At 47.1% G+C, this 23,751-nt stretch overlaps 4 protein-coding genes across 9 annotated transcripts in view; 3 read left to right on the top strand and 1 right to left on the bottom strand.

Moving 5' to 3' along the window:
- The first annotated feature begins 213 nt into the window (after positions 1-213).
- Positions 214-3,211, top strand: LOC121593770 (RILP-like protein homolog). The gene is made up of 3 exons (XM_041916435.1): positions 214-662; positions 752-1,557; positions 1,647-3,211. Exons 1-3 carry the CDS (start codon positions 396-398, stop codon positions 1,762-1,764), a joined length of 1,191 nt encoding a protein of 396 aa, XP_041772369.1. The 5' UTR covers positions 214-395; the 3' UTR covers positions 1,765-3,211.
- Positions 3,212-4,399: 1,188 nt separating this feature from the next.
- On the top strand, positions 4,400-8,919 carry LOC121594313. Of its 3 annotated transcripts, XR_006004936.1 has the most exons (4): positions 4,400-4,751; positions 4,877-7,872; positions 8,061-8,142; positions 8,778-8,919. XR_006004936.1 is itself a non-coding variant. In XM_041917426.1 (3 exons), exons 2-3 carry the CDS (start codon positions 4,908-4,910, stop codon positions 8,798-8,800), a joined length of 2,988 nt encoding a protein of 995 aa, XP_041773360.1. In that variant the 5' UTR covers positions 4,400-4,751; positions 4,877-4,907; the 3' UTR covers positions 8,801-8,919. The 3 variants fall into 3 exon arrangements, 2 of the variants coding, with proteins under 2 accessions (XP_041773360.1, XP_041773359.1); XM_041917426.1 differs by lacking the exon at positions 8,061-8,142; XM_041917425.1 differs by having other exon boundaries at positions 8,061-8,919.
- Positions 8,920-9,850: 931 nt separating this feature from the next.
- LOC121594312 (coiled-coil domain-containing protein AGAP005037) overlaps positions 9,851-23,751 on the top strand; it is a 31,556-nt gene continuing 17,655 nt past the window's right edge. The window contains exons 1-6 of one of the 4 annotated variants that reach the window (XM_041917421.1): positions 9,851-11,756; positions 13,543-13,593; positions 13,704-13,831; positions 13,946-14,319; positions 14,399-14,546; positions 15,733-15,795. In XM_041917421.1, coding sequence (XP_041773355.1) covers positions 11,663-11,756; positions 13,543-13,593; positions 13,704-13,831; positions 13,946-14,319; positions 14,399-14,546; positions 15,733-15,795 — 858 coding nt within the window. In that variant the 5' untranslated portion in view covers positions 9,851-11,662. The remainder of the gene's footprint in view (positions 11,757-13,542; positions 13,594-13,703; positions 13,832-13,945; positions 14,320-14,398; positions 14,547-15,732; positions 15,796-23,751) is intronic. The other 3 variants (XM_041917424.1, XM_041917422.1, XM_041917423.1) reach the window with 3 other exon arrangements.
- LOC121594314 lies at positions 15,802-22,591 on the bottom strand. Its single transcript, XM_041917427.1, has 6 exons — positions 22,081-22,591; positions 18,422-18,569; positions 17,679-17,772; positions 17,378-17,498; positions 16,933-17,157; positions 15,802-16,789 (listed from the first exon to the last, which is right to left on the bottom strand). The coding sequence occupies exons 1-6, from the start codon at positions 22,324-22,326 to the stop codon at positions 16,013-16,015; spliced, it is 1,611 nt and encodes a 536-aa protein (XP_041773361.1). The 5' UTR covers positions 22,327-22,591; the 3' UTR covers positions 15,802-16,012.

Here is a 23,751-nt window from a genome sequence, read left to right as displayed (position 1 = left end):
CTCTTGTTCTATACTATGCTTACCCTACAAAACCAGAATAGTTACAGTACAAAACAATAATTACCAAAAAAATGTTTACTAAACACGCCACTGATGCCACACAACACTCTTTCTATTGCATTGCTACGATTGATGTACGTGTAATTGCTGCTTAAGTATAGGAGTAGAAAATATGACCTTCGTTCTGCTGCCTGCATCCAGTGTGCAAATGACATCACCCTGACGTTTGGCTTTTCTTTTGTCATTTCTGGCTGCTGGAAAAATACAGTTCAACAACACAAGGAAAAAAATAATCCTGTGCATTAACACATATTGATACGAATCGGTCGTATACTTTGGCAAAAACGAAGCCGTTATCAAACATTTCTGGCAGTCCACGATCGTCAAGCAGCAAAATGAATGTGGCGGAAAAGTTTAGCGTCGTGGACGTGTACGATTTAGCGCTGGAAATTGGGAAAGAGTTTGAAACAATAATCGATGCAAATGGAGTAAACGCAGTGTCTGGGCTGATTACGAAAGTGGTCAACGCGCTGGAGTTGATGGAAACGTTGATCTGCCAGAACGAAAGCGAAAATGGCAACCTGCAAGAGCTGCAGGAGAAAATCGCCCAGCTGGAGGCCGAAAAGGAGCAGAAGGCTGCGTCGCGTTCGCGATACGAAAAGGTGAGCATTACAAACCGAGCATAAGGACGGGCGGGGGCCGCATGCACTATCGGTCTTATGTTTCCTTTGTTCATCTGTCTCCCACGTAGGAACTGGAAGCGATTGAAGATCAATGGCGCACCGAGGCGAAGGAGCTGTTTCAGGTGATCGATAAGCTGCAGGAAGAAAACCGTAAACTGCAGCGAGGAATTGCCCAGTCGGCAAGTGAAAGCACCAATCAGAGCGACGAACGCTCTCGGAACGGTGGCACGAACGGTGGCTTCCCCAACGATTCCGATGCGCTAGAGCCGGAGGCGGACAGTGTGTTAAAAAAATCGGAACACAAAATTAAGCTCTCCCAGCTGGAGGAGAAGCTGAAGCGCAAAGAGATGGAACTGTGCGAGAAGATGGCCGAAATCGAAAGCTTGTCCAGCCAAAATGATCGCTTGAAGAAGGTGGTAAGTGAAAGCCGCAGGCGGCAGAAGCTTTCGCACAATCAGATCATTACGCTGTGCGAGGAACGGGCCGACTTTCTGGCCCAGATACAAGACCAGCATCACGAGATCAAGGCACTGCGGATGCAGCTCGGATTGGCCGAAAAGGAAAACGAAGACTTGGCGAACCGAGTTAACGAGGATGAACGGCCGCGGTTCTCGACAGTCGAGCTGAAGGAAATGCTGACCGATCGAAATGAGTTGAAAGCACGCGTGAGCGATTTGGAGCAGGAGCTGATGACATGCCAGGCAATCGGCACGGGCACAGAGAACGACCACAGCAAACCAAACGCATTGGCCAAAGAACCCAGCAATGAGGGACCCGCGGCCGATTTCAGCGACCTCCCGGTGCAAGGTCCACTCCCTTACGAGCCGGAAGATGCACCGTGGAAGAAGAGCAGCGAAAGTGGCATAAGAAAGTTGTAAGTGTGGCGCAAGACGTCGAACGGACTTGCACGCTTACGGAGTCTGGTTATATGATTGTTGTATTTTCTCTTTTACCCCTCCCCAGCTTCCGCAAATTGTTCAATGAAACTTCTTCCGATTGTTCGAGCTTCTCGCAACGCTCGCTATCGACACTCTCGAAAATGGCGCTGTCATCGGGACCGCACAGTGATATACCGATCTAAAATGGTAAGCGCAGCACAATGACTCGGAAAGGGAAGAAAACCCGAACCAACAACGATCATGGAATAACAGGCAAGGAATCACGCGTACTATACACGCCGACAGAGCGCTTACCCAAGCCGTTGGCGGTTTTATCGATTAGATTTACCAAGTTTTGATAAACAGTCACGCGGTACAAAAACACGTGCGTACGAAATATCCGTTTTATTGCCATAGCGCATATTATTGTTAGCAAGGTATATAGCGTCTTGTTTGTTTGTTTGTTTTACAAAACAATTATCCAGGTCGTAGACATGGTTGAAAAACGTTGTGTTTTCGGATAGCAGCAGTGCTGTTACCCCAAAACAGTTAAGTATAGTTCCACTGAACAGTGAATGTTCTAACTTCTTCCGATCAATATCGCTCTCTCCCTCTCACTCTCTAGTAGCGCAGTGCATGCAGTACAGTTGTCTTCGCATAGCTAATCTATCGTTGTTTTGAGTAGCAAAAAAAAATATTTCACTCTAGAGACGGTAAATGGAAACAAAAACACAAGACAACATTAACAAGACTTTTAAAGGGATAACATTAACGAAACGACATATGTAGCAGCAGTATGTATGGACCCAATATTTCCAACTCTTCCATTACTATTAGCGATTTAACGGGTTATCTATCCCCAGGAGGGCTAGCTGAGTGGGAAAAAATGGTTTGAGGTGTAGGAAAGGAAACAATATTTAACTGGTTCTAGTCATCATCCACCAAGCGCAAACAAAAAGCCAAGGAAGCCAAGTTGTTAGATCTTAGAAAAGAGACATTCCATTCCATTCCATCGACCTCTATTTTAGCATGGGGATGGACTTTTAGGATTTTAGTTGATACATTCCTCTGTCAAGACTGTCAAGCTAAGTTGAGTTTGAAACTCTGAAGACGAAAGTGGTGCAATTTGCATAGTTTGGGAACAGGTAACAGGTAGTATGTATGCGGATGTGCATCATTGGGGGAATGGTGGAACGTTGCTAGGGTACTTTTAAATCTTAGAGATCAACACTATTACTTTATTTACAAGAAAAGAAACCGATGGAACCACTTCAAGAGTATTACTTGAGACAATATGATCAATTAACAGTGATTCTTTCTATGACTTGTCTCCTCGATCCCTCGAATTGAATACATGACTGAAGATGAGTGGTAGGCCAAACTTCCGTGCGACGCCCTGTCGTACGCATTTTGGCATCCATTGCCATTTACCAAGCACTGGCTCTAGCTCTCGCCCATATCTAGTGAGGAATATATCTCGAGTAGAACAAAATTACTAGTAATATTATCAGCAGGATTTAAAAGGAGAATTTAAAAATGGAAAGGTTCGATGTTGTAAGTTAACCTTATTAAAACTTTTAGCCAATCTAATACTATCATCAAACTAATGCAGTAAAGCCAAACGTATGTAGAAAAGATTCGATCGTGCGTTGTCTTTGCCACTGCTTGGGTGAAACGAAAGAAACAGTCTGCTGCTCCACTGCACATTCTACGATGGCGTAAACATTGCCGCTAATTGGCATGCCCAGTATGTATGTGGCCAGTACTTGTGTACCCCATGGCAAATGACGTAAACAGAGCGGTATTAATTAATAACGACGACCTCACTGCCCCCCCCCCCCCTCCTACGTGTGCAGTACCGTCGATATCGTGTCGGATTTTTTTTTCGTTTCTCTATTGGTCGTTGCGCTGCAATTGTGTCATACCGTGGCTGTGTGCAACCTTGGTTTTCTGACGTTTCTCCTCCCGCTTTGTTGATTTTTCCCCTCCACACACAACCCAATCCAATCAGAGGCGTCAAATGTAGAAAAATGAACCCTCACCTACTCATTTTAAACGTTTCTATCATCTTGATACAAAATATAAAACGTTATAATTATAACATTGATATAAAATATTAAATAAGTAAATTAATAAATTATGATTTGAAATTCTGCACATTTAGGCTAATTTGCCAATTGTTGCACACCACCCAAGCATTGCACACTGCGTATCACATTTTGAATCAACAAATTGAATTCTTAGCTAAACCGCTAAAAACATTTACTCGCAAAATAAGGTTTATTTCGCCATATGCACCACTTAAACTATGTAGTTTCATTGAAATCTAACAAATATAGTTTATTCTCGGTATTTGTTAACAAAATTCAAAATTCGATAGAAAATCATCCATCTCAGTGCTGATTTTTTGTCTAATTGGAAAGTGGGCAAAAATTGTATGTAAAAAATGATGCACTATATAAAAGCAATAATAGAATTTCGAGTTTTAGTAGGAGTGCAAAAATTTTATTTTTGAATAGATTTAAAAATCAGTATTTCTTGCCATTATTCATCATTACACTTTTTTTAATTCCTAAAATAAAATAAACATACATTGTTTTTAAACAATCATGTTATATTCTAGGCACATAACAATTATATCGTGCCTTTACCAATCTCAAACATATGAAATATGTTGGCTGTTCCCTTAAGTGTTCAACAATTGGCAAAGTACCCAATTTTGAACAGAAATTTGCTAAAATTCTCGAATGACGATAAAAGGACAGTTATTTGCATCAAAAGTTTCCCGCACCTCACGTGCGTTTGACAGCCCTGTCACAAGTGTTTTGTGCGGCAGATGCTCTTGTCTCGGTGTGTGTGTGAGCCCGCGCAGGTTCGCTTGTGCAATCGTGCAAGCGACGCGTGTGAGGAGAGTTTGTGAAACTGTGTTTGTTAAACGGTGCCAGATAGAGATAGCAGCAAAGTGGGTGGCGGACGGTTATCGGAAATGGTTTATTTATTTTTCGTGTGACTTTTAGCAAACTTCTCGTCGTTCTACTTGCTGATAAGGTGGAGCAGTCGCCATGCTGACCAGCGGTGCCGGAGGGAAAACGTAGTGCTCCCCACCGTTTTGTGTAGAATGTACGTGCGATTTGCGATTAAGCTTTACTGCCGACGCTGCCACACTGGACGCACATTACGCAAAGGAAAGGTAAGCCCTGGAAGCCTCTCACTAGCAAGCGTGGTGTGGTGCGGCCGAGATTTATTGATTTTCCCGATGGTGCATAATACTTACCTAACCGATTCGTACCTGGCCGTGCTGGCATTTTCCCGCAGAGAATCTGTGCACCTACTGACGAGTGAGAAAATGTCCGACGATGACACACCACGTACAGCTGTGTCCCCGCCATTAAACTGCGCAAAACCGGAGGCCGCACCATCATCACCCGTTGAGCCAGAACAACGCGAACAGCGGCAGCTCGCCGAAAAGGGGCAACCTGTGGTGGATGATGTGAAAGTGAAACGTGAAACAGAACGAGAAACAGAACCGCACGGTGCTAGTAGTAGGGTGCTGCCGCCGCTGAACCGACCGGATGACCATGAAGCGATAACGAACAGGCGACGAAAATGCGTTCAATTTACGACCCCAGCAGCGGCGGGCAGCGCGACTGCCGACGACACGCTGCTCAAGTTTATCGAAGGTGAGGAAATATTGGACAAAGAGAACCCGTTCAAAACCGACGAGCTGGCGAGCGTGCTGGAGAAGCAATACGGTACCGTACACCGCCAAACGGACAGTGTGCGCGATAAAACTTTTCCCGGTAACGCTGCCAGTATCGACGATGATGATGACGATGGCGAAGACGACGGAGGCGATAATACCGACACCGATCTTGACAGCGATAACGTGTTCATTACGAAGGAGGAAGTGCTGCGACAGTCCAAGTATGTGAAGACCTACATTAAAAATCCTGATAAGCAGCTCAATTATGATAAAAGTGTAATCCAAAAGCTGAACGCGCTCAAGGCGAAGGGGCGACAGGTGCGGGACGTTGTGGTGATGGAGGGTACCACACCGTCACCGCCGGGCGTGAGACCGCCGATTCCGGCCCCCCGCACAGTACACCAGCGGCAGCAGCAGAGCGATCGAAACAATAACAGCAGACGGCAGCAACGCTCACCGCAAACCGTATCTTTGCGTGGCGGAAACCCGAAACCCGTGCCGCGTGCTAGACGATACGACTACGCGGAGGTAAAGGTGCGCATCGGTTCGGCCGAGACGGAAGAGTCGCTGTACGACTCGAATGAGGTCGTCCAGAACGCGCTCAAGTTCGACAGTCGATTCAGGAAGGTGGAGTTTGGGTCGCAAGACGATATAGACACGATCGCCGAGCGAACCGAGGACGGAAGCGATCAAACGGTTGGCCAAACGACGGTACAAAGCCGTCGTACACGGTACACGCCTGAAACGACGGTACAAAGCCGCGAAAGTCCGTCGAAATCCGTGAGTGCGGGGAAAGGGTCGGTGAACGGTTCACCGGCCAAGAAGGATCAGCCCGATGGGCGAAAGTCGACCTTTGCGGAGGATGTGAAGAAATCGTTCTCCAACACGGTAAAAAGTGCCGACTTTCGGAAGTACCTGCAAAGCAAGGGACTCTCTCTGGTGCCAGCCAAGCCGAAAGCTATCGAAGGTTCCCCGCGCGTCAGTGGGCAGGTAGATTCGGCGGAATCGGTCGGCAAGAGCCTTCGACTGTCAGCAATCTCGACCAGCAGTACACCGACCCGGCTGCAGCAGGCCAAACCCTCGGTGCTCGCGCGGCTCTTCCAGAACAACGGGCTGTTCACGCCCAAAACGCCAAATGAGCCGGCCTACTCGGCGGTATTTGCCCGGTCCTCTACACCCGTGCTTCTAGGCTCGCAGCAGGGACGTCTGACTCCTCGCTCTCAGCTCCCGATACGCTTCGGCAGCTTTAACGGTTCGCTCAATAGACGATCCGCTGCGACAGCGGATGTTAAACCAAAGGTTAATTTTAAACAGTTGGTAGACGGGCAGGGTGAAACAGTGGCCGCCCCCGTTCGCCGTCCCGCTTCGGTGAATGAGTTCGAGCGGCCGAAGCTGCGCACACACTTTGCCAACAGATCGGTGTCGTCGGTCGACTCGCTCAAGCGACCGATGAGGAATGCCGGCGTGCAGGTCAATCTAGCGGCAAACGGTGGGTCCAACAACAGTCAAATCATACCCACCAACCACCAGATAGTGCCGGCGTCGCAGCAACGGCCCGGCAGCTGGCAGGGTGCCGTCCCCGTTCCGCACTCGGGCCATCCACCAGTTGGGATGGTGCAGTCGCCGCCACAACCGCCTCCGGCGGCTGCCTATCAGTCCATCCGTCAGCGGCCAGATGCGGCACGGTTTTACGGTGGTGGATCGACGCACACGGTAGCACCCCTCTACTCGGAACCGTTGCGCGAGCTGCCGATGATGGTGCAGGATGAGGTAGATTCTGGCTTCCGGTCCGCGGTAGACAACGGCTATCATATTTATGAGCAGACGCCGGATAATTTGCGCCGCAGCGAGCTAGTCTACGGTAAAATCGGTTACCTTAGCAACACGCAACTGAACCGTTGGCATCCCCAGGATCGTCGCTCGTACAGTAGCATGCAGGAGGGCGTAGCGGGTACGGGCAGCAACGGTGGTACGTACGGTCGCCTGCGGCCCGTGTACGTGTCCTCCCCACTGTCCACCCAGTCCACGCCGGTTCGCCGCGCCTCGGACGTACTCGATCGTGAGCAAATCCTTCACCGGATCTACGACTTCTGTCGCCGATCGATACGAAACAGCAGCAAAACGAGCGTGAATTCGAACCATACCGAACCGACCTACCAGAGCAGCAACGGTACGCCCGGCACGACGAAACTCGTGCCCAGCGGAACATTCCCGATCGAACGGCAACGGGTGCAGCGCGTTCAAAGCTTAAACACGCCACGACCGCTCGCTCCGACAAATCAGTACGGCACGGGCCGCTATACGCGAGCAGTAACCGCCGTTCCGACTGTCCCAATGCACTACCACCCTTCGAACAGCCAGCCTATCGTTACGGGGCGTCAGAATCAGCACGAGCGCAACATCGAGAATATCTACGCGTTTGTCAACAAAAAGATGGTACAGATGAATGTGGCCGGAGGAGATGATCGTAGCGTAAGATCGGTGCAAACATCGGCACCCTCCACCCTGCGCCGGGTGACGTTTTCGAGCACGGACCGACCACCGGGCGTGGTGATGACCGATGGGCTCGATGAAGCGGACTACGTTAACATTCGTGGTGCTCCCGATGGTAAGCAAGCTTTTTCGGTCTTCGTATTTTTTCTTTCCTCTTGCTTTTGGTAACACATCACACAATGGGAAGAGTAAGCAGGTGGTTTGCGCAATCCTTTTCGCACCCATTTACCCACCATTTGCGTATTTTGCGTAGAGTTTCGGTTGTGGCAAGTGTTGGTAATGGTACTTCTTTCTTTGTTGCAGGGCTACTAACATACGGAATTGGTTCACTTTGAGTATGCTTTTACCACTAGTACATGCCTGGAGCTTTTCTTTAGCAGCAGAAGTAAGCTTGCCCGCCTACCAGTTCGTTCGCTGTCGAAGGGTGTCTGATCATCATACCGCACACATACTCATCTTGCATACCTTTGTCCCCCTCCCCCCCTCTCCCCCCATCTTCCAATGCTTTGTCTCCATCATGGTTTTTTCCTACGTTCGTCGAGCTGTACCACAACCTACCTCACGTTGTATAGCTTTGGGCAGGGCTCGTTTGAGTTCCGTTTTTTAATTTATATGTTACGTTACGTCGTTTATTTATTTATTTTGTTTTTTTTTTATATATATTCTGAAGCCGGTCTTTTTTACTACTTCTTTTTTTAACAATTTACTTTCAACCATAATTTATTCCCCGATCGGTTTGGATGTGGATTGTATTACAAAGAAATCCAAACATAAAATTCAGTCATCATTTCAAATGAGGTTGACAGTTCTTTTGTCCTTCTTTTTTATGTTCTTTACTTTGTCTGTTTGTTTTCTGTGTTTTTCAATTTGCTATCTTTCTATTTGTGCTTTTTTTCATAATAGCCTTTTTAATGTCTTGTGGACCGTGTTTCTTTCTATGTTGTCTCTCTCTCTCTCTTTCACTACCACTTACCCCTCCCCCTGTTGGTTTTTGTACATCTTCATCATCCGTTTTTGCAGGTATCCAGTACAGAACGACATAATGCTGAGAGATTTCAAGTGGGCGCCTGTGTTGGGCGTTTTCGCTAGAATAAGTCAACGTGTAGTAACCGTAACCGTTCGTAAGCAGAACCGTGATAGCAACAAACCGCTAAAATGATAACAAAACAAATATGAAAGCAATATACAGTATTCTAAATTTGAACGCTAACGACGCACCAGTCAAACAAACATGCTAACAAAGCTAGAAGCAGAGACCTTTTTGAATCCTATTAGTATCTATATAACACAAGGCATAGAGTTTTGCTAAACCGTTTTTTAAAACATATATACTATATATATTGCGCGCATATACCTACTATACAGACTACATTCATAAATAAAGATGAAAAGCAAACAAACATTTTATACACCATTTTATATATTTTGTATATTTGAAAATAAACTATTGTGACACCATTTGGAAGCGCTTGAACATTTGCTTTTGTTCTTATTGTTGTTACTATTAACTTTGCTCCATTTCAAATTGTGCTGTGTCTTTGTTTGCCGTTTTCAGAATATCCTACGCTGGTGTACTGTAGATGTCGTGTGTCGGTTCCACTGTTTTCGATCGGTAAATATGGCACCGGTTGGTGACGTGCGTTTTCTGTGGCACATTCACGTTGTTTAACTAATTTGCAGTTGACTAAACAAAAAAAGTCCACCAACCGCGCTAGTCTGTGTGTGTGTTTTCGCGAGTATGTAAGCTAACAAATATGATGATTTATTGTAATTATTTGCTAACAGTAATCGTGTTTTCGTTATGTTACACATTTCATTCGCTGAGTAGTAGTGTAAAGCATATAATACACATTGCCCATCATGAAAAACGCTTTAAATAAATGGTTAACTACTCCATCAAATAAACAAAACTCTCCTGTACGGGGATCGCACTTGTGTGTAGGAATTGTTTAGCAAAACCGACAAAACCAATAAAAAAAACCAAATCGATTTAATGAAATGTGTGCGTGGGAGTGCTTTTGGGGGTGGGTGGGATCTCAAGACATCTCGTTTGTGAACATAACTGTGTTCACTCGATCACAGTTATTATGCTGTTAAGTGAAGAGCATTTTTATGGTCGTTTGCGAATTAGTGTGTCTCCCGCAAAACGGCTCTCTCTCTCTTGCTCTCTCGCTCTCCCTCTCTTCTCTATTTTGCAATCGTCGAAAGGACTGCTCGTTGACGATGCACACACGCACGACACACACGCCTGATATCCTGGCAGCAGGCAGGCAGCGGCTACTCCACATCAAAGTGAGCATACGCGCTATTGCTCCGGCAACATGGGAGAGATAGGTCCGGGGCATGCGCACTCTGGACGCCGTTTCGTCTTCGAACGCTTTGGAATGGAGAGCAATTTGGTGTGCTCCTAGTACAAGTATTGAAGGTACAGAAACACCATCGAACCGGACAGAGCCACCAACCTTTGGGGCTTCGAAGTAGGGTGGAACTTTTCATACACAAATTTTCGTCGTTCCTGGCAGCGATTTGCTTGCTTGCTTTGCTGCAGAAGTAGAAGCTGTGTAGCTGCAATCGTTAATATCGGAGTGCAAGAAATCTAAAACGCCCGTCGCACGCCCAACCAACGCCGTATCGTGTGTACTGTCCGAAACGAGACACGAGAAGAAGAAGGAAAAAAACGAACTTCCTCCGTAGTATGTGTTGTAACAGAAACGGCACCAGCACCAGCAGCACCAGCAGTAGAATAGAGCCTAAAGGCAGATCGAAAAGGGAAAACCGCAAAATGTATCCGACCACCATCTCCCGCTGCTGGTGGTAGGGTGGACCTGTCCGTCTGGTGCAAAGTGGAACATGGGTGGCCTCACACACTAGCTGGCCGAGGCTGGTCTAGTGATCCCGCTTCTCCCCAGTGTCAGTTGAATCCGCCGACAAGAAACATTCTTCCTGGTTCTTCTGGTTGCTGCTCCGTAACGGGGGCTCGGTGTATATTGCGTTCTTCGCCTGCTGCAAAGTGAACACCGCTGCTGAGCGAGAGCTTGCTGCAAAAAACACAAACCGGGTCGTGCAATCCGCGGACGGGGGTTGTACATATATGTGTAGCATATCCTGCCGCAAGGACTGTTTTTCGCACATCGACAGGAAGAGTGATGAAGAGTTCGCGTGACTCACACGGGTTTGTCTCGATGGCAAGCGACGAAAACTAACTCCAGAAAGAACTGACCAACCTGCTACCAGTGGCAAACACTGTCGTGCAAATCGCAAAGAGAAAAACGGGTGTCGATTGCATCGGTGGTCCCTCCCTGCTGTCGTGTATGTGTGTGTGTGTGCGATACATCAGGTGTAGAGGAAGCATCGGTTGAACGAGTTTTCCTTCCCGTCCCTTCAACCAGGACCAAACGATGAGTCGTGCACGGCCCCTCCTCCAACCCTTCGGATCGAAAAGGAAGCTGAAATGTGTGCGTGCGCGCTGAGTGTGTGTGCGTAGAGAGTGTTTTGGTGTAGGTGCGCGCGTGTGTTATTAGCGGATGTGACGCTGCTGCTGCTGCTGCTGGTTGACAGCGCAAAACGGAAGAAGCAGGCCAACCAAACGGGCGGTTAGTTCGAAGAGGGCAGCAGCAAATGTAGTAATCTGCGGCGTAGTCGTAAAGAAGATATTGACGAAACAGCAGCCCCTAATCCTTCTGTAATTGACTGTAAAAATCCTTCCCGTCAGCAGTGTCCGTGTGTTTGTGTGAGTGATTCGAGTGATTTCGGGGTTCGCACCTGAACAGAGGACGTCACACTGAAAGAGCAGCACTGTTGGAGCGGGGAGCATTAGCGGCCGCATCCAAAAAAAAGAAAGGAAATTCATCAAATATCACCACACACACAGCGCAAAATAACGTTCAACGTTCTCCGCAGCAAAAATGCTGATCCGGTGGAAAAGCAAAGATAAAAGCTCATCCTCAACATCGTCATCGTCGAGCACGTCGAAAAAGAAAAGAAAAGGAAGGGAAAGCGGTATGTGTGCCAGATAGGATAGAGATCCTACCTCGCAAGGCTGGGTCAGGATGTTCCGACCGTACATTTTCCCTGCCAAAATGCGAACATACTGCGTGTGCGTGTGTTTGTGTGTATGCCGAATGCGTTTTGTGCAGAAAAGGGCGGAAGGTTTTTCGTGCATTTTGTTTTTTTGGTTCGTTTGCAATGGTCGATAGTTGAATTCTTAAAGTATTGGTTTTCTTTAAAAAAAACGAAAGAGTGAACTTTTGGCCAAAATAAGGCGGAAAAAGTGACCTGTCCATTTTGCGGTGGAACGTCGTCCTCGTCGTGCCAAACACACACCGAACCCTGCAGTTCGTGCATCCGTGTAGGGTGGGGTTTATGCTACGCCATAGATGCGAGCGAAAACGACACGACACTCACATGCAAACTCCTCCCCTCCCATACTATCGCCCCACGCAGGCCCATACATTATTACACACGGTGCCCTGGCGCACCAGGGCATCTACTGGGAGGATGCATAATTTATAGGCAACAAAGTGGACGAATCGTGGGGAGGCAGGGGGCGGTTTTCGCAGCCCTCCTTGATGGTGGTTAGCGCTGGTCGACTTTTGTCGCTGCGTTTGCTCCATAAGCGATGATGGGCCCAACATAATCTTTACGTTTCAGCAGGCGGCGACACAAGTATGCCATGTTATTCGTCTCCTCCTCAGTTTATCGACACATACACACACACATACACACACGCAGAGCAATTATGTACCGGGCCGCGGGCGTGAGCCGCACCTTTTTGACAACTTTAGACCAAAATTGATTGATGTTTCGCTGTGCCGAAATAAGCCCAGGTAACGAGGGTGTTAAGAAAGCGGTCAACTAATTTGCTCTTCTTCACACCTCACACCTTCCTATTTGGTTTTCGTCCTTTTCCGGCATTGCTTTCGCTGGCTGTGTGGGCGTGTGGGTGTGTATGTGTGTGTATCTTCGTAAGCTCTAATCTAATCTTACCGAATATCCGTTCCATGATGAGGGGACAGAGATAGAAAATACGGTATAATTTATTTAAAAGAAGCTAATTAAAAGCTTCCATTTAGAGCTATATTATTAAATGATGATCATTCACCAGGCCCAACGCTTCAGCAAATATATGCTCGAATATTTATCTGTTGAATAGGGAGAGACCGTAGAAACGCTTCCTCGGCTGAATTCATATCATGTACATTTTTAATGCTATGGCAAAGTTTTCATCATACTGTATCCTCTAATCGCCTCACTACCATTGACATTGTCCTTCAGCAAAACCATGTGTGTTTGTGTAATAATAAATAGCTTCATCGCAATTTTCGAAAAAGTTGATAAATGACGATATTGAACAACAAGCGAACCACAGCTGTTTCAGAACAGGTGGCACTGCCAGGCTTGTTCCTAGTAAATTGTATAGTAAATTCTGTTTCAACCTGTTCAGTGGCCGCTAGCGCCAAAGCGCGGCAGCAATAAAATGATAGGCAGTTGATTTGATTGCTCCATAATCTAATCTTGTGCAGGACACAACCACTTTAACCGTTAATTGCACTTCTTCGATCAATCTTCACCGTCACACGCCCTTCCTGCACACCGCGGTGTGTGGGAGTCATTACGCAGAAAATCATACATCCTGGCCTTGTGCCTTGCCGGTGTGTGGCAACCGCACACTGTGTTTGGTTCGCTGAGTGATTTACGTACCACTAAAGCTATCATTTTCTTGGTCCTGTTTCCATTTTCTTTCCCCGCTTCGAACCCTTCGCTCGAAAACAAAATCTATTTGCAGAGGATGACTGGCAAAATGATAAAAGCAACAGGAACCAGCCGACCGATCAAGGTAAGAAGGTTGTACTGTTTTACTGAAAAAAAAATCGCAACATAAATTGTTCCTTTTTCTTCGCTAATGCCCTTGCGCTGTCACCTTGTGTGTGCGCCGCTCTCTTGTAGCGATCGATGATAGGCGACGTTCGGCACGAAGCAGGGAAGATCCCCGGCGACACACCCTCGGCGGCGATATGCTGCAGTATCAGGCCCAAACGCAACCGCCAAACATTCAACGATCACTCGATTTTGAGGTAAGCACGCGGCCGACCTTGGGCGAAGGTGGCACAAAGAGTGCCTGCATGCCCTTACAATCGGTCGCCTTTCATATTTTCATTCCTCTTTTCTTATATCCGCTGTTACCTCAGCAGACTCCACAGATGCGTGTGTACACTCCGACGAACCAGGGACCATTGTTTGACGATGATCCCGGCATCATGTCCGAAGCCGAAACGGCCAGCACGGGCTTCCGGCGGGGTGGCAAACAGCGCTCCTCCCTGCCGGTCGTAAGAACGCCATCGAAAACGCTGGAGCGGCCCCTCGGGCTGGTGTTTCTGCAATATCGTTCCGAGACGAAACGGGCACTGCTGCCGAACGAAATCACCTCGATCGACACGGTACGAGCGCTATTTGTGCGATCCTTCCCGCGGCAGCTAACCATGCAGTACCTCGAAGGGCCGAACGTGAAGATATACATTCACGATTCGAGCAAGGACATGTTCTACGAGCTCGAGGATGTGAGGTAAGAGTAACGATTGTGATGTGTCAGTAGAATAATAGCTTATGCTGGGTGTGCTCTGTGTTTTTTTACTCGTTCGTAGATCGCATCTCCGAGAAATTCGAGATCGTTCCGTGCTACGTTTGTTCGAGTCCAACGAAGTCAGTGCGCCGCAGGTCCTGCCCGGTGGACAAAATATTCCACAACCTCTACAGCCGGCAGCGATTCCAAACCAGTGGGATCAAGAGCAGGTAAGAATTAGTGTTGGGTTTTATGAATCTTTCGTTAAGATTCATTTATATGAATCTTCAGGGACGAGCGATTCAAATTTCGAATCGAATCTCCAAAGATCGATGAATCTCTAAAGAATATTCAATCTTTAAAGATTCATGATTCTCTATTAATTCATGAATCTCTGAAGATTCTTGAATATCCAAGGATTCATTAATCTCGTAAGATTCAAGTATCCATTAAAATTTATGCATCTACAGGGATTCATGAATCTTTAGAGATGTATGATTTTTATATTATTGAATTTGCTCGATCTCATACAGTGGTACAGTGGTTAACTCGCACGTGGTTAACTAACAACATGCCCATCGTGGGTTCAAGCCTATCACGAATCATCTCCCCCTAGTAAAACAAACTATCCGATTGTGATGTACCTACCAAGAAGTCTCGAAAGCTGGCATGACCCCACATACGTTGTTACGCCAAGAAGAAGAATAATAAGACACCCAAGCTCTATGAATCTTTGGAAATTTATGAATCCCTAGAGATTCGTAAATCATTCGAGATTCATGAATTGATATACGTGAATCTTTTGAGATCCATTAATTTTTCGACAATAATTAATCTTTCCTACCGAGATTCAAATTCATTAATACATTTCAAAGATTCATTCAGATGCATGAATCTCAATCAGATTTACCCAACACTAGTAAGACTACATCATTCGTTTCACTTCCTGAAGATACGGGAAGTCTGGTAGAAGACGCGCTTCGGCTTTTTAAAAGTCTAGTAAATCTATTTAAGAGTCTGGTATATCCACGTAAAATATGTAGGACATGTAGAAGAAGACGGCTATAAGAAGTTGACGGAAGTCTAATAAGGTTACATAAAACGATGGCATTATAACGTACAAGACATATCAAAGACATATCAAAGGTTCTCAGAAGATTTTAAAACTAGACCAGCTTATATCAGACGCTGATATGACCACGTATAAGACGTCTAGAAGAAGGCGGTTAACAGAAGACGACGAATATCTAGTAGCCAACACAAGACGCTGGTATGATCAGATACAAGATGCATGGTATTTAGAAGAAGACAACTTCCTACAGAAATTCATATCCGATCTTTCAATGTTGATAACATAGCAGAACGTCTATGAATATATATTTTAATTCAATGTTATTCTGTTCTTTCAACTTGCAGAGTTATTTCAGCGAACCGGAATTCGACTCGGAATACCAACATCAGCACATCCACAAAAGCAAGGTACGGTATCGTTGTTATAATACATTTATTCATTTTTCGCATACATCGCCTGTACATCACTCACACTTGGGCTATGGCTTCATAAAATACACTAATAATGTATGGGGGGTGGTTTGAGGTATTTTTAAATATCCATACTGTTAACGTTTACGTTCTGCGAGCGTTTCGGCCCGGCCGATCCAGCAAGGGAGCTGCAGCAGCTGCTTGACCACGGCCCCTAGAAATGGCCACAGTGGGTGGACGCCTTAGCCGACAGCGCACCGCCCAGCTCCGTCACGGCATCCTTCCAGGCAAACACCAGCGCCTTGGCGAACGGTTCCGGCGCGCATTTGGAGCATATGTTCATGACGGCTCGCACCTCCTCCTCGGCCGGCTCTTTGTCGTGCTCGCGGATCTCGTCCTCGATGTCCGTTTCGCGCCCGACCTTGTTTTTGAAATCGGGCAACCCGAACTCGGCTAGCCCGTCGAAGATGTACTCGGAGCTCTGCAGCAGCGAACCGTCCTGCAACTGGACGAGATCGCGCTTCGCCTTCGTTTCGCCGCTTGGCTCGGAGACCTTCTTCTTCGCACCCGTCGTCTGGCGCTTAAAAATCTTGCGCGCGGTTGTGTCGGTTGGTAGCTGCACGATCGAGTAAGCACCGCCCGTGCCCAGCTCGCTGCTGGTGTCCGGGAAGGTAAATGCACCGGTGGAACTACTGCCGCCGACACTGCTAGACCGCGGGAACGGCTGACCACCGATCACGTTGGTCGATACCAGCTGCTCCTGCAGGAACCGAACGCCCGTGCTGAACTGGCCGTTGACGAAGTTGGTCGTGACGGTGGCACCGTTGCCGGTGGACGGGGTGAAACCACCGACCAGCTGCGACGGCAATCCCTTGGTAGGAATGCCCAGCGTGCCACTGTTCTGCTGGGCACCGTTGCTCGCGAGGTTGATCTTGACGCGCGTCGGAATCTGACCATTCGCCAGCAGCGGGTTCGCCGGCTGGGGTGAAGGCTAACGGGTAGAACAAACCGAAAGACGCACGCAAGAAGCGCTCTAATTAGTAGTCCGAAAACGGCTCTAACGCGCACGCTCCGCTTCGCGGTTTCGTAGCAGATTGGCAGCGTTCGGTTTGAAAATGGAAGCTAACGACTTACCGCCACCTGGGTCCGGGGAGTGGTGGACGTAACCTCACCACCGTTATGATCGAAATGGTGCACATGGTGATGCTTGTGGTCTCGGTGTGCCTTGCCTGCGCTCAGCGCCACCTTGTACATCTGCACCGCCGTTAGCTCGAAGTGCAGCCCGACATCGGTCAGCCCGGTAATGGATGGACCACCGGAGAACAGCGTACCGTAGGGTTTGATTTCGTAATTGACCAACTGCGGTAAGGGGAAGGGGCGGATTGACCATCGCGTCATCGTTTGTGCGTGTTTGTTTGGGGAGAGAAGAAGCAGCAGAGAGATTGTTTATCGGGTTGGCGTCGTTTTGCGCTTTCCAGAACTCGCTCGCGATCGCGACCATTTATTTGGTTGGCTGTGCGCAAGCGTGCCGAAGCGAAAGTGTCTCAAGGCTGCTACGGACCGAGCCGCGTACACTTACCCGGTTGTGGAATCCGCGTCCGACGCGCTCCGATTTGATCCACAGTTGCCATTCGCCGGTTTTGCCGTTCCACGACGCACAAGCGTGGTGCCACTTTCGCATTTTGAAAGGATAGTTCAACCTGTTTTTTTGTTGGTTCGAATGAGATAATATTCGCTTTCGTGAGTTTTTTCGAGTGTTGTTTTTCTGGAGGTCGTTATAGTCGGTGTGTGTGTAGGTAGGTAAGATTACATAAAATTACATTGTTCCAAGGGAGTCTGTTGTCTGTTGGTTCCCTTTCGATATATCTGGTGCACCTTACCTGAACAGTGACTGGCCATGGACGGCCAAACTGATGTAGCTCATGCCCATGCTGTTGGAAATCCAGAGCTGAATTTCGCGCGGTTCATCTTCCACTATTTATTCGGCCGTTTGGTTGTAGAATTTTGTGCGGGAAAAAGGTAGAATAACATAAGAAAAGCATTAACAAAAGTGTCAGCAGCGAGTATGGTTGCATCGTCCGGCCAAGTTGAAAGTGAGTCGACAGTTCATTGGGACACATTAGTATGGGGTACGCAACTAGCTAGTGAACTAGCCAGTGACCGCTTTCGCCTAGCGAGAGCGAAAGGTGCATTTTTCACGTATCACACGTTGCGTTTTACGTCGAAATTCCGTTCGCTATGCGTAAGCCGATCAAGCCGGGTGATGCCTGCGTACGATCACCGTGGACTCAAAAGCTGTGTAGTAGCAGACAGTAATGCCATAAGGGGGGAGGTCGCACCAGCAGGAACGACGCCCGTAAATGATTCCGGAGCTGCCGAGAGCGGGTAATGGCTGGTCGGCGCACCGTGTCATAACGAGAGCACCGGACTATGCTTAAGCCACTTATTATGCAGCCGCAGCAAAGGAAGCCCAGCTTAAGGAGATTGCAGCGTGTGTGTATGTGGATGCACTTTTTGAGGCTATGCATTCAAATCAATCACTACTGGCAGTGGTTTAGCGTTACGTTCGATTGGGAAAAATGTGAATCAGGTTACGCGCGCGCCGCCTCGCCGCGATACTTACCGGAGTAGGTGAGGATCGTGTGGTCACCGGTGTGATTGGTAAATCGCATCCACATGCAGAGCGTGAACTGGTTAAGGGCTGGCAGTTTGTTGCTGTACTTAACTGTGCCGTCGTGATCGAACGCATATTTGTCGAAGCTACAGGTGTCCTGCAAGATGTAAAGTTTGGAGTTAGCTAATTATTTATTTCTTGTCGTTTTCTGCAGAATAGTTTTAATTAGTGAAGTTAGGCGAAATGATTGCACTGGATGTTTTTATCATTCAAAAAGCCTGACATTGAACTGCCTCAAAAGACATCAAACAACAACAAGATCCAGAAACAAAAACAAGATACATTAGACCACCGGTTTATAAATACCGTTCAGGGTCATGCTTTTAGCTAACCGGTGTAACTATCTTGTACAAGGAACAGATGTTAAGAATTACGTCATTAGCCAAATAAAGGTCACCTATTATGGTAAACAAATCGTTCTGGCCAAACAAAAACATCATACCAACACATCCATGGCCTTATGAAGGTCACGCTGTGGTCCTCAGCAGCGGAACTTTCGAGAGGAAAGCTTTCCTAACCCCTGACCGCACGCAACATATTGCGTAGGGGCACATAACCCAAGCTGTAAATCTCTTTTTTCGTCTAGTTATTTAGCTGTTCGCATACGTGTGTGTGTTTTTCTTGTTTTTTTTTTTCACACACCCACCCACCAACGATCGACGATCGTTTCAGCCGAGAAATTTGTGTGTCCTTCAGTGGAATTGTGCAAAGAAATGTGGCATGTTCTTTCGGTTGGGTAAGCTTTTTTAGGATTGTTAGGATTGTAGGATAGGATTGTAGGTAGGATTGTTTATGGGGAACTTGCAGCATGCGAAGAAACCGCAAAACCCAATCAGTGTTGAATTGTGTCATACCAATTTGCTCAAATTGGCTCACCTTGCTCAAGTTCGGTGAATGATATGAGTGGTGTTGATCATGCTTTCCTAGGGTAGGTGTGCCGAATAGTGAAAACGTTACTCATTCATGCAAATACAATGCAAATCTTACAAATATATAATGCAAATCTTAGATCTAGTTCGGAGCAGTGTGATGTTGAGGTGGGCTGAGCAATAACCTCTAAAGACTCTTTGTGTCGCTTAGGGTGGAATGTAGACGTATCGAGTCAATATTACCAGAATCCCGCTTGCCCCTATCAGCCAGGCATGTCTGTACCGGTTGACCAGTTTGTTACGGGCTGAAATTCGCCGCCCTCGGGCACAAGAATCAAGGATGTGGAGCATTTCTTGCCTTTCCTTTGTGTCGGATTTATGACGCCAATGAATTCTTATTATCAACCGCCGCAGAACACAACAAGTCGTCCGAATGAAGGTTAAGCGCGCACGGTCTTGGTATCTCCCGGAGTGCGGTTGTCCTTGAGTAGGCAGTAGTAGTAGCATAGTTCGTGCGTTCGATCTTGATGTTGTGCTCTTTTCAGGAGGTAGTTTACAGATTAACTGCACAAGCTAGTGTGTGTGTGTGTGTGTGTGTGTGTGTGTGTGTGATTGGCTGGCCGGGTTGATAAATTGTAACGCAATCCCAGCTTCGATGACTTGACGGAATTGAACGCATTGATCATTAGATTGATTCCGTTCTCTGCTTCACTCTATTTAGCAAAAGTGAACGGCTGACAAGATCCTTAAATTTGAAACTTTATTCCTCGCCATTCTTGCTGTAGCTTTCTAATCACAGAGACATTTTATTTCAGCTCTAGAGCTTTTGGCATTTGGCTGTCGCGGTAGAACATATTATACACCGCGTTTTCGGCGTTAGGTCATTTATGTTCGTGTCTTTGTTATTTCAGGACAAATAAAAGGAAGTGGCAGCGGTTTTATGACATGATACATTCTTTATGTTATTTTTCAAGTCTCGCCTTTTAATAGCCGAGAAATGCACAACTGAGATCACGACTATGACTTGGTTCGGTTTTTGTCTTGGTTTCAAAAACTCCAGCTTAGTTATGCGATAACTTACATTTTTGATAAACTGAAGTATTAGCAAAATTTGTCAGACGATGCTTATTAAACACTTCTTCCAATTATTTCAAATCTTGAGCAATACTTTAATATTATGCAATATTTAAATTTGTTAACTAAAACCATGGTAATCATTTACATCATCTTTCTTCTCGAATGTGTTGAAAAATTGATCTATTTTGACTTATTTGAGTAACATCTCAGTTGATTTACAAACGAGATCGTAGGTGGCATTCTGAAAGGATTTGTTCGACGTACGACTTGTGATTCTGCTGGCATTCGTTTGGTGACTCGTAACGGTGCTTATTACAAGCAATTGTGAATTTCCATCTGAGATATCAGTAAACTATGGAAATTCAAGGTAGATTCGGCAATATTTTCAACCGAGCTCATATATCATTTTAAGGTGCGTAAGATACACTAAATTCGGTCCGAAATCAAGTGCAGCAAAATTCTGTTCAGTAGGTGTAGTAGCCACGCACGTTTACAGAAAGAAAATCCAATAATCAAACATTTGGACACACGGATACGCAATTTCGCTACTCGCAAGTGTGTAAGTGGAAAGTTTACAAAATCTCGCCCAATTTTGGTTTTGCGCGCCGAAAGCCTGATTCCGTAATTATACGCCAATTAATTCCACGCCACGACCAAGTCCCAAGCTCGAAGCAAAAATTTGCTGCAGATTTCGCATTTCAGGTCAGCGTAAAATTTGGAAACATGGAATACATATATATATTTCCGCAAAATAATTCCACCAACAGGCGGCCCTCGTGCTCTATTAATTGTTCACACATGGTGGGTGGATTGGAAATGGGGTGGGCGGTTATGTTTGAATGATGTTGAGACATGCGGTTGCGCAGCTCCTCATCGTCATCATCGGGCGACATGCGATGAGCCGCGATGCTTCCTTGCGACACTCCAGTTAATGCTGCAGCACACACCGGTGATTGCACTCGTACGAGACACACAGAGCAGAGAGAGGCTTATAGGGAACGAGGGACGAGGCTGCGATTGCAGCAGGTTACAAAACTGCGTGTACCAAGGCGCACAAAAAAAACAAACCCTCTCAAGCGAGCATCGATCTTGGGGCCACAAGACCTGCAATGGGCACTGTATGTATGTCGCGCACTGCATTACATCATTGTCTTTACGGTGATGTGTTTTGCATTACTGTGTCACACATAAGCTCATAGCTCTTGCTTTTCACCAGCGATCTTTCATCGCGCTAGGGCTGATCAATCTGCAAAGGGGCAGGACAGGCAGGTACGCGTTTCGCTAGCGCTCGCTAGTGCCATGGAACACCTCCCTGGCCGAGCTGGCTGAGCTGGTTGGCTGGCTAGTTGGTCGTTAAATGTGCTTTTCTCTGCTAGCTTGGGATAGCAGCCCAGCAGCATATCCGATACCTGTCAGCAATAAAGTATCGCGTACGTAATTCGCTTGCAAGCACGCTTACGTCTACCCCCCCCCCCCCCCCCCCCCCCCCCCCGGGGATGGTAGGGTTGTACATTATTGATTTTCTCGTTTACGTATCGTAATTAGAAATTATTCAGAAATAAAGAAATGGCAAAGAAAGAGAGAGAAAGAGACGAAGTTGACAGCGAAAGATTGTGGGACACGCACGAATGATCACTTGTGGAGACAGGTTACGGTACTTACATCACCGCTGGCCGAAAAGGCAGTCAAAAAGTCGTCCGATCCGGTAAGAATTCGCTCGTCGGATGAGCTAGAATCGGGCAGTATAAGCTTTGGCGCACTGCCAACGACCGAAGTGCCGAGCGCACCGGGATACAGATTGCCATGGTAGGTGGTAACTGTTTGTTGCGGAAGTGCTGATGCGATCGAGAGCAGTGCGCAGGCCGCCACTGCCAAACCACCCGCTAACAACGTGCTCGGGGCAGCCATAGTTTCCTACCACTCAGTCCGGAAACGGACAAGCAACGGACGACAAAGAAGAAAGTCACACAACGAGCAAGCCTTTCAGGTTCGAACTGTCGGAAAAACACTCACTCACACACACACACACTGTCGTGAAAATCCAGTGACAAGTTCAAACAATCTATACAGTATCAAACACTCGATCACGATCACGCGGCCGTACGCCTCGATCACTGAAGAAACGCCTTTACAACGCCGAGCCCGAATTGCAACTGACGCTTGACGGTGGACAGTTGTGCGCACGAGGCTTACGGCGAGTCTCCCTACCGCCGGTTTTGAATGCTCTGTGCTTTGACAGGGAGGGGGTGGAAGTGGAAAGCCCGACTAGCCTCGGCCAAAAAATCGTCGATCGGCAACATATTCCTTCTTTGCAGCGATCATCGCCACCAGCCAGCCCGCCCCGCTCGCTCACCTTTCGCACGGCTACGAATTTGGCACGGCTGGCAGTACTGCGGTGCGGTTTGCTCTAATGACCGCCATGTAATAGTGCCGGCATTTTTTTTCTGCGAGAGCCCGCGCGCACACACCAAACGGACGGAGATAGTGTAGTGTATATGGCGTTGTGCTGCTACCAACTCCGAGCGTACAAAGAAAGGGCTCTTCACAGCAATGTTTTGCTTCCCTGCTGCTACTTTTGTTTTATTGACTGGACCTGGCACGGACCAGGCAGGACCGACGCGGACAGTGGGCTGGCAATTAAATGGTACTAGCGGTAGCGGTTGTTGTACATGGACTCCAAACGGCGCCGTGCTGTAACGCCACTGCTCGTGCGAACTTTTGCATAAGATTTGGTGAACTGTTGACGAGAGAGAGAGAGAGAAAAAAATCGCAATTGTTTCGTTTATAAATATAATTGATTGCCACCGACAGGGTCAGTGAAATGAAGTGAACACAATTCCATTTAACGCAATAGAAATTGACTTGTAAATGGGCAAATGGCACTCATAACGATATCTTACTCGGTGCACAATGGTTTCACGCAGGACGGCGTGCTTGTCTCGTTACAACAATTCAATCCACACACACAAACACTCACACAACTTCTATTCTTACCGTTGATTACATGGAGCTTTAAAATGGCTGTTATAATAAGCTGCTTTGGACTCATCCTTGACCTTTATCCGAAGCATTTAGTTAGTTGTATCGAAATCACTATGTTCGATATCCGTTGCGTCTAATGGAGTTCTCTCTAATGCATGCCCACCGTTGGTAGATGGCCCGCGGGGGGGATGACGCACAAGGCATCATAAAACAATTATCAATATTTCAATTTATCAGTGCGAAGGAAGGCAGTGGGCGTGGAGATAGGAGGAGAAGAGAAAAAATCAATCACACTCTAATACGTGCAGCTGCGCCGCTACTCGCGATCACTTAGTCATACCAGTCGGTTAC

Source organism: Anopheles merus, chromosome 2L (assembly GCF_017562075.2).
Source record: "Anopheles merus strain MAF chromosome 2L, AmerM5.1, whole genome shotgun sequence".
Taxonomy (NCBI): Eukaryota; Metazoa; Arthropoda; class Insecta; order Diptera; family Culicidae; genus Anopheles; species Anopheles merus.
The sequence above is the reverse complement of the archived record's forward strand: the minus strand, read 5'-3'. Positions and strand labels throughout refer to the sequence as shown.

Coding starts and splice junctions, on each gene's coding strand:
- LOC121593770 (XM_041916435.1), top strand. CDS start 396: ATGAATGTGGCGGAAAAGTTTAGCGTCGTGGACGTGTACGATTTAGCG. Junction 663..751: donor CGCGTTCGCGATACGAAAAG/GTGAGCATTACA, acceptor TCTCCCACGTAG/GAACTGGAAGCGATTGAAGA. Junction 1,558..1,646: donor GAAAGTGGCATAAGAAAGTT/GTAAGTGTGGCG, acceptor ACCCCTCCCCAG/CTTCCGCAAATTGTTCAATG.
- LOC121594313 (XM_041917425.1), top strand. CDS start 4,908: ATGTCCGACGATGACACACCACGTACAGCTGTGTCCCCGCCATTAAAC. Junction 7,873..8,060: donor CATTCGTGGTGCTCCCGATG/GTAAGCAAGCTT, acceptor TCTTTGTTGCAG/GGCTACTAACATACGGAATT.
- LOC121594314 (XM_041917427.1), bottom strand. CDS start 22,326: ATGGCTGCCCCGAGCACGTTGTTAGCGGGTGGTTTGGCAGTGGCGGCC. Junction 17,499..17,678: donor CATGGCCAGTCACTGTTCAG/GTAAGGTGCACC, acceptor ACAAAAAAACAG/GTTGAACTATCCTTTCAAAA. Junction 17,158..17,377: donor GACGCGGATTCCACAACCGG/GTAAGTGTACGC, acceptor CCCTTACCGCAG/TTGGTCAATTACGAAATCAA.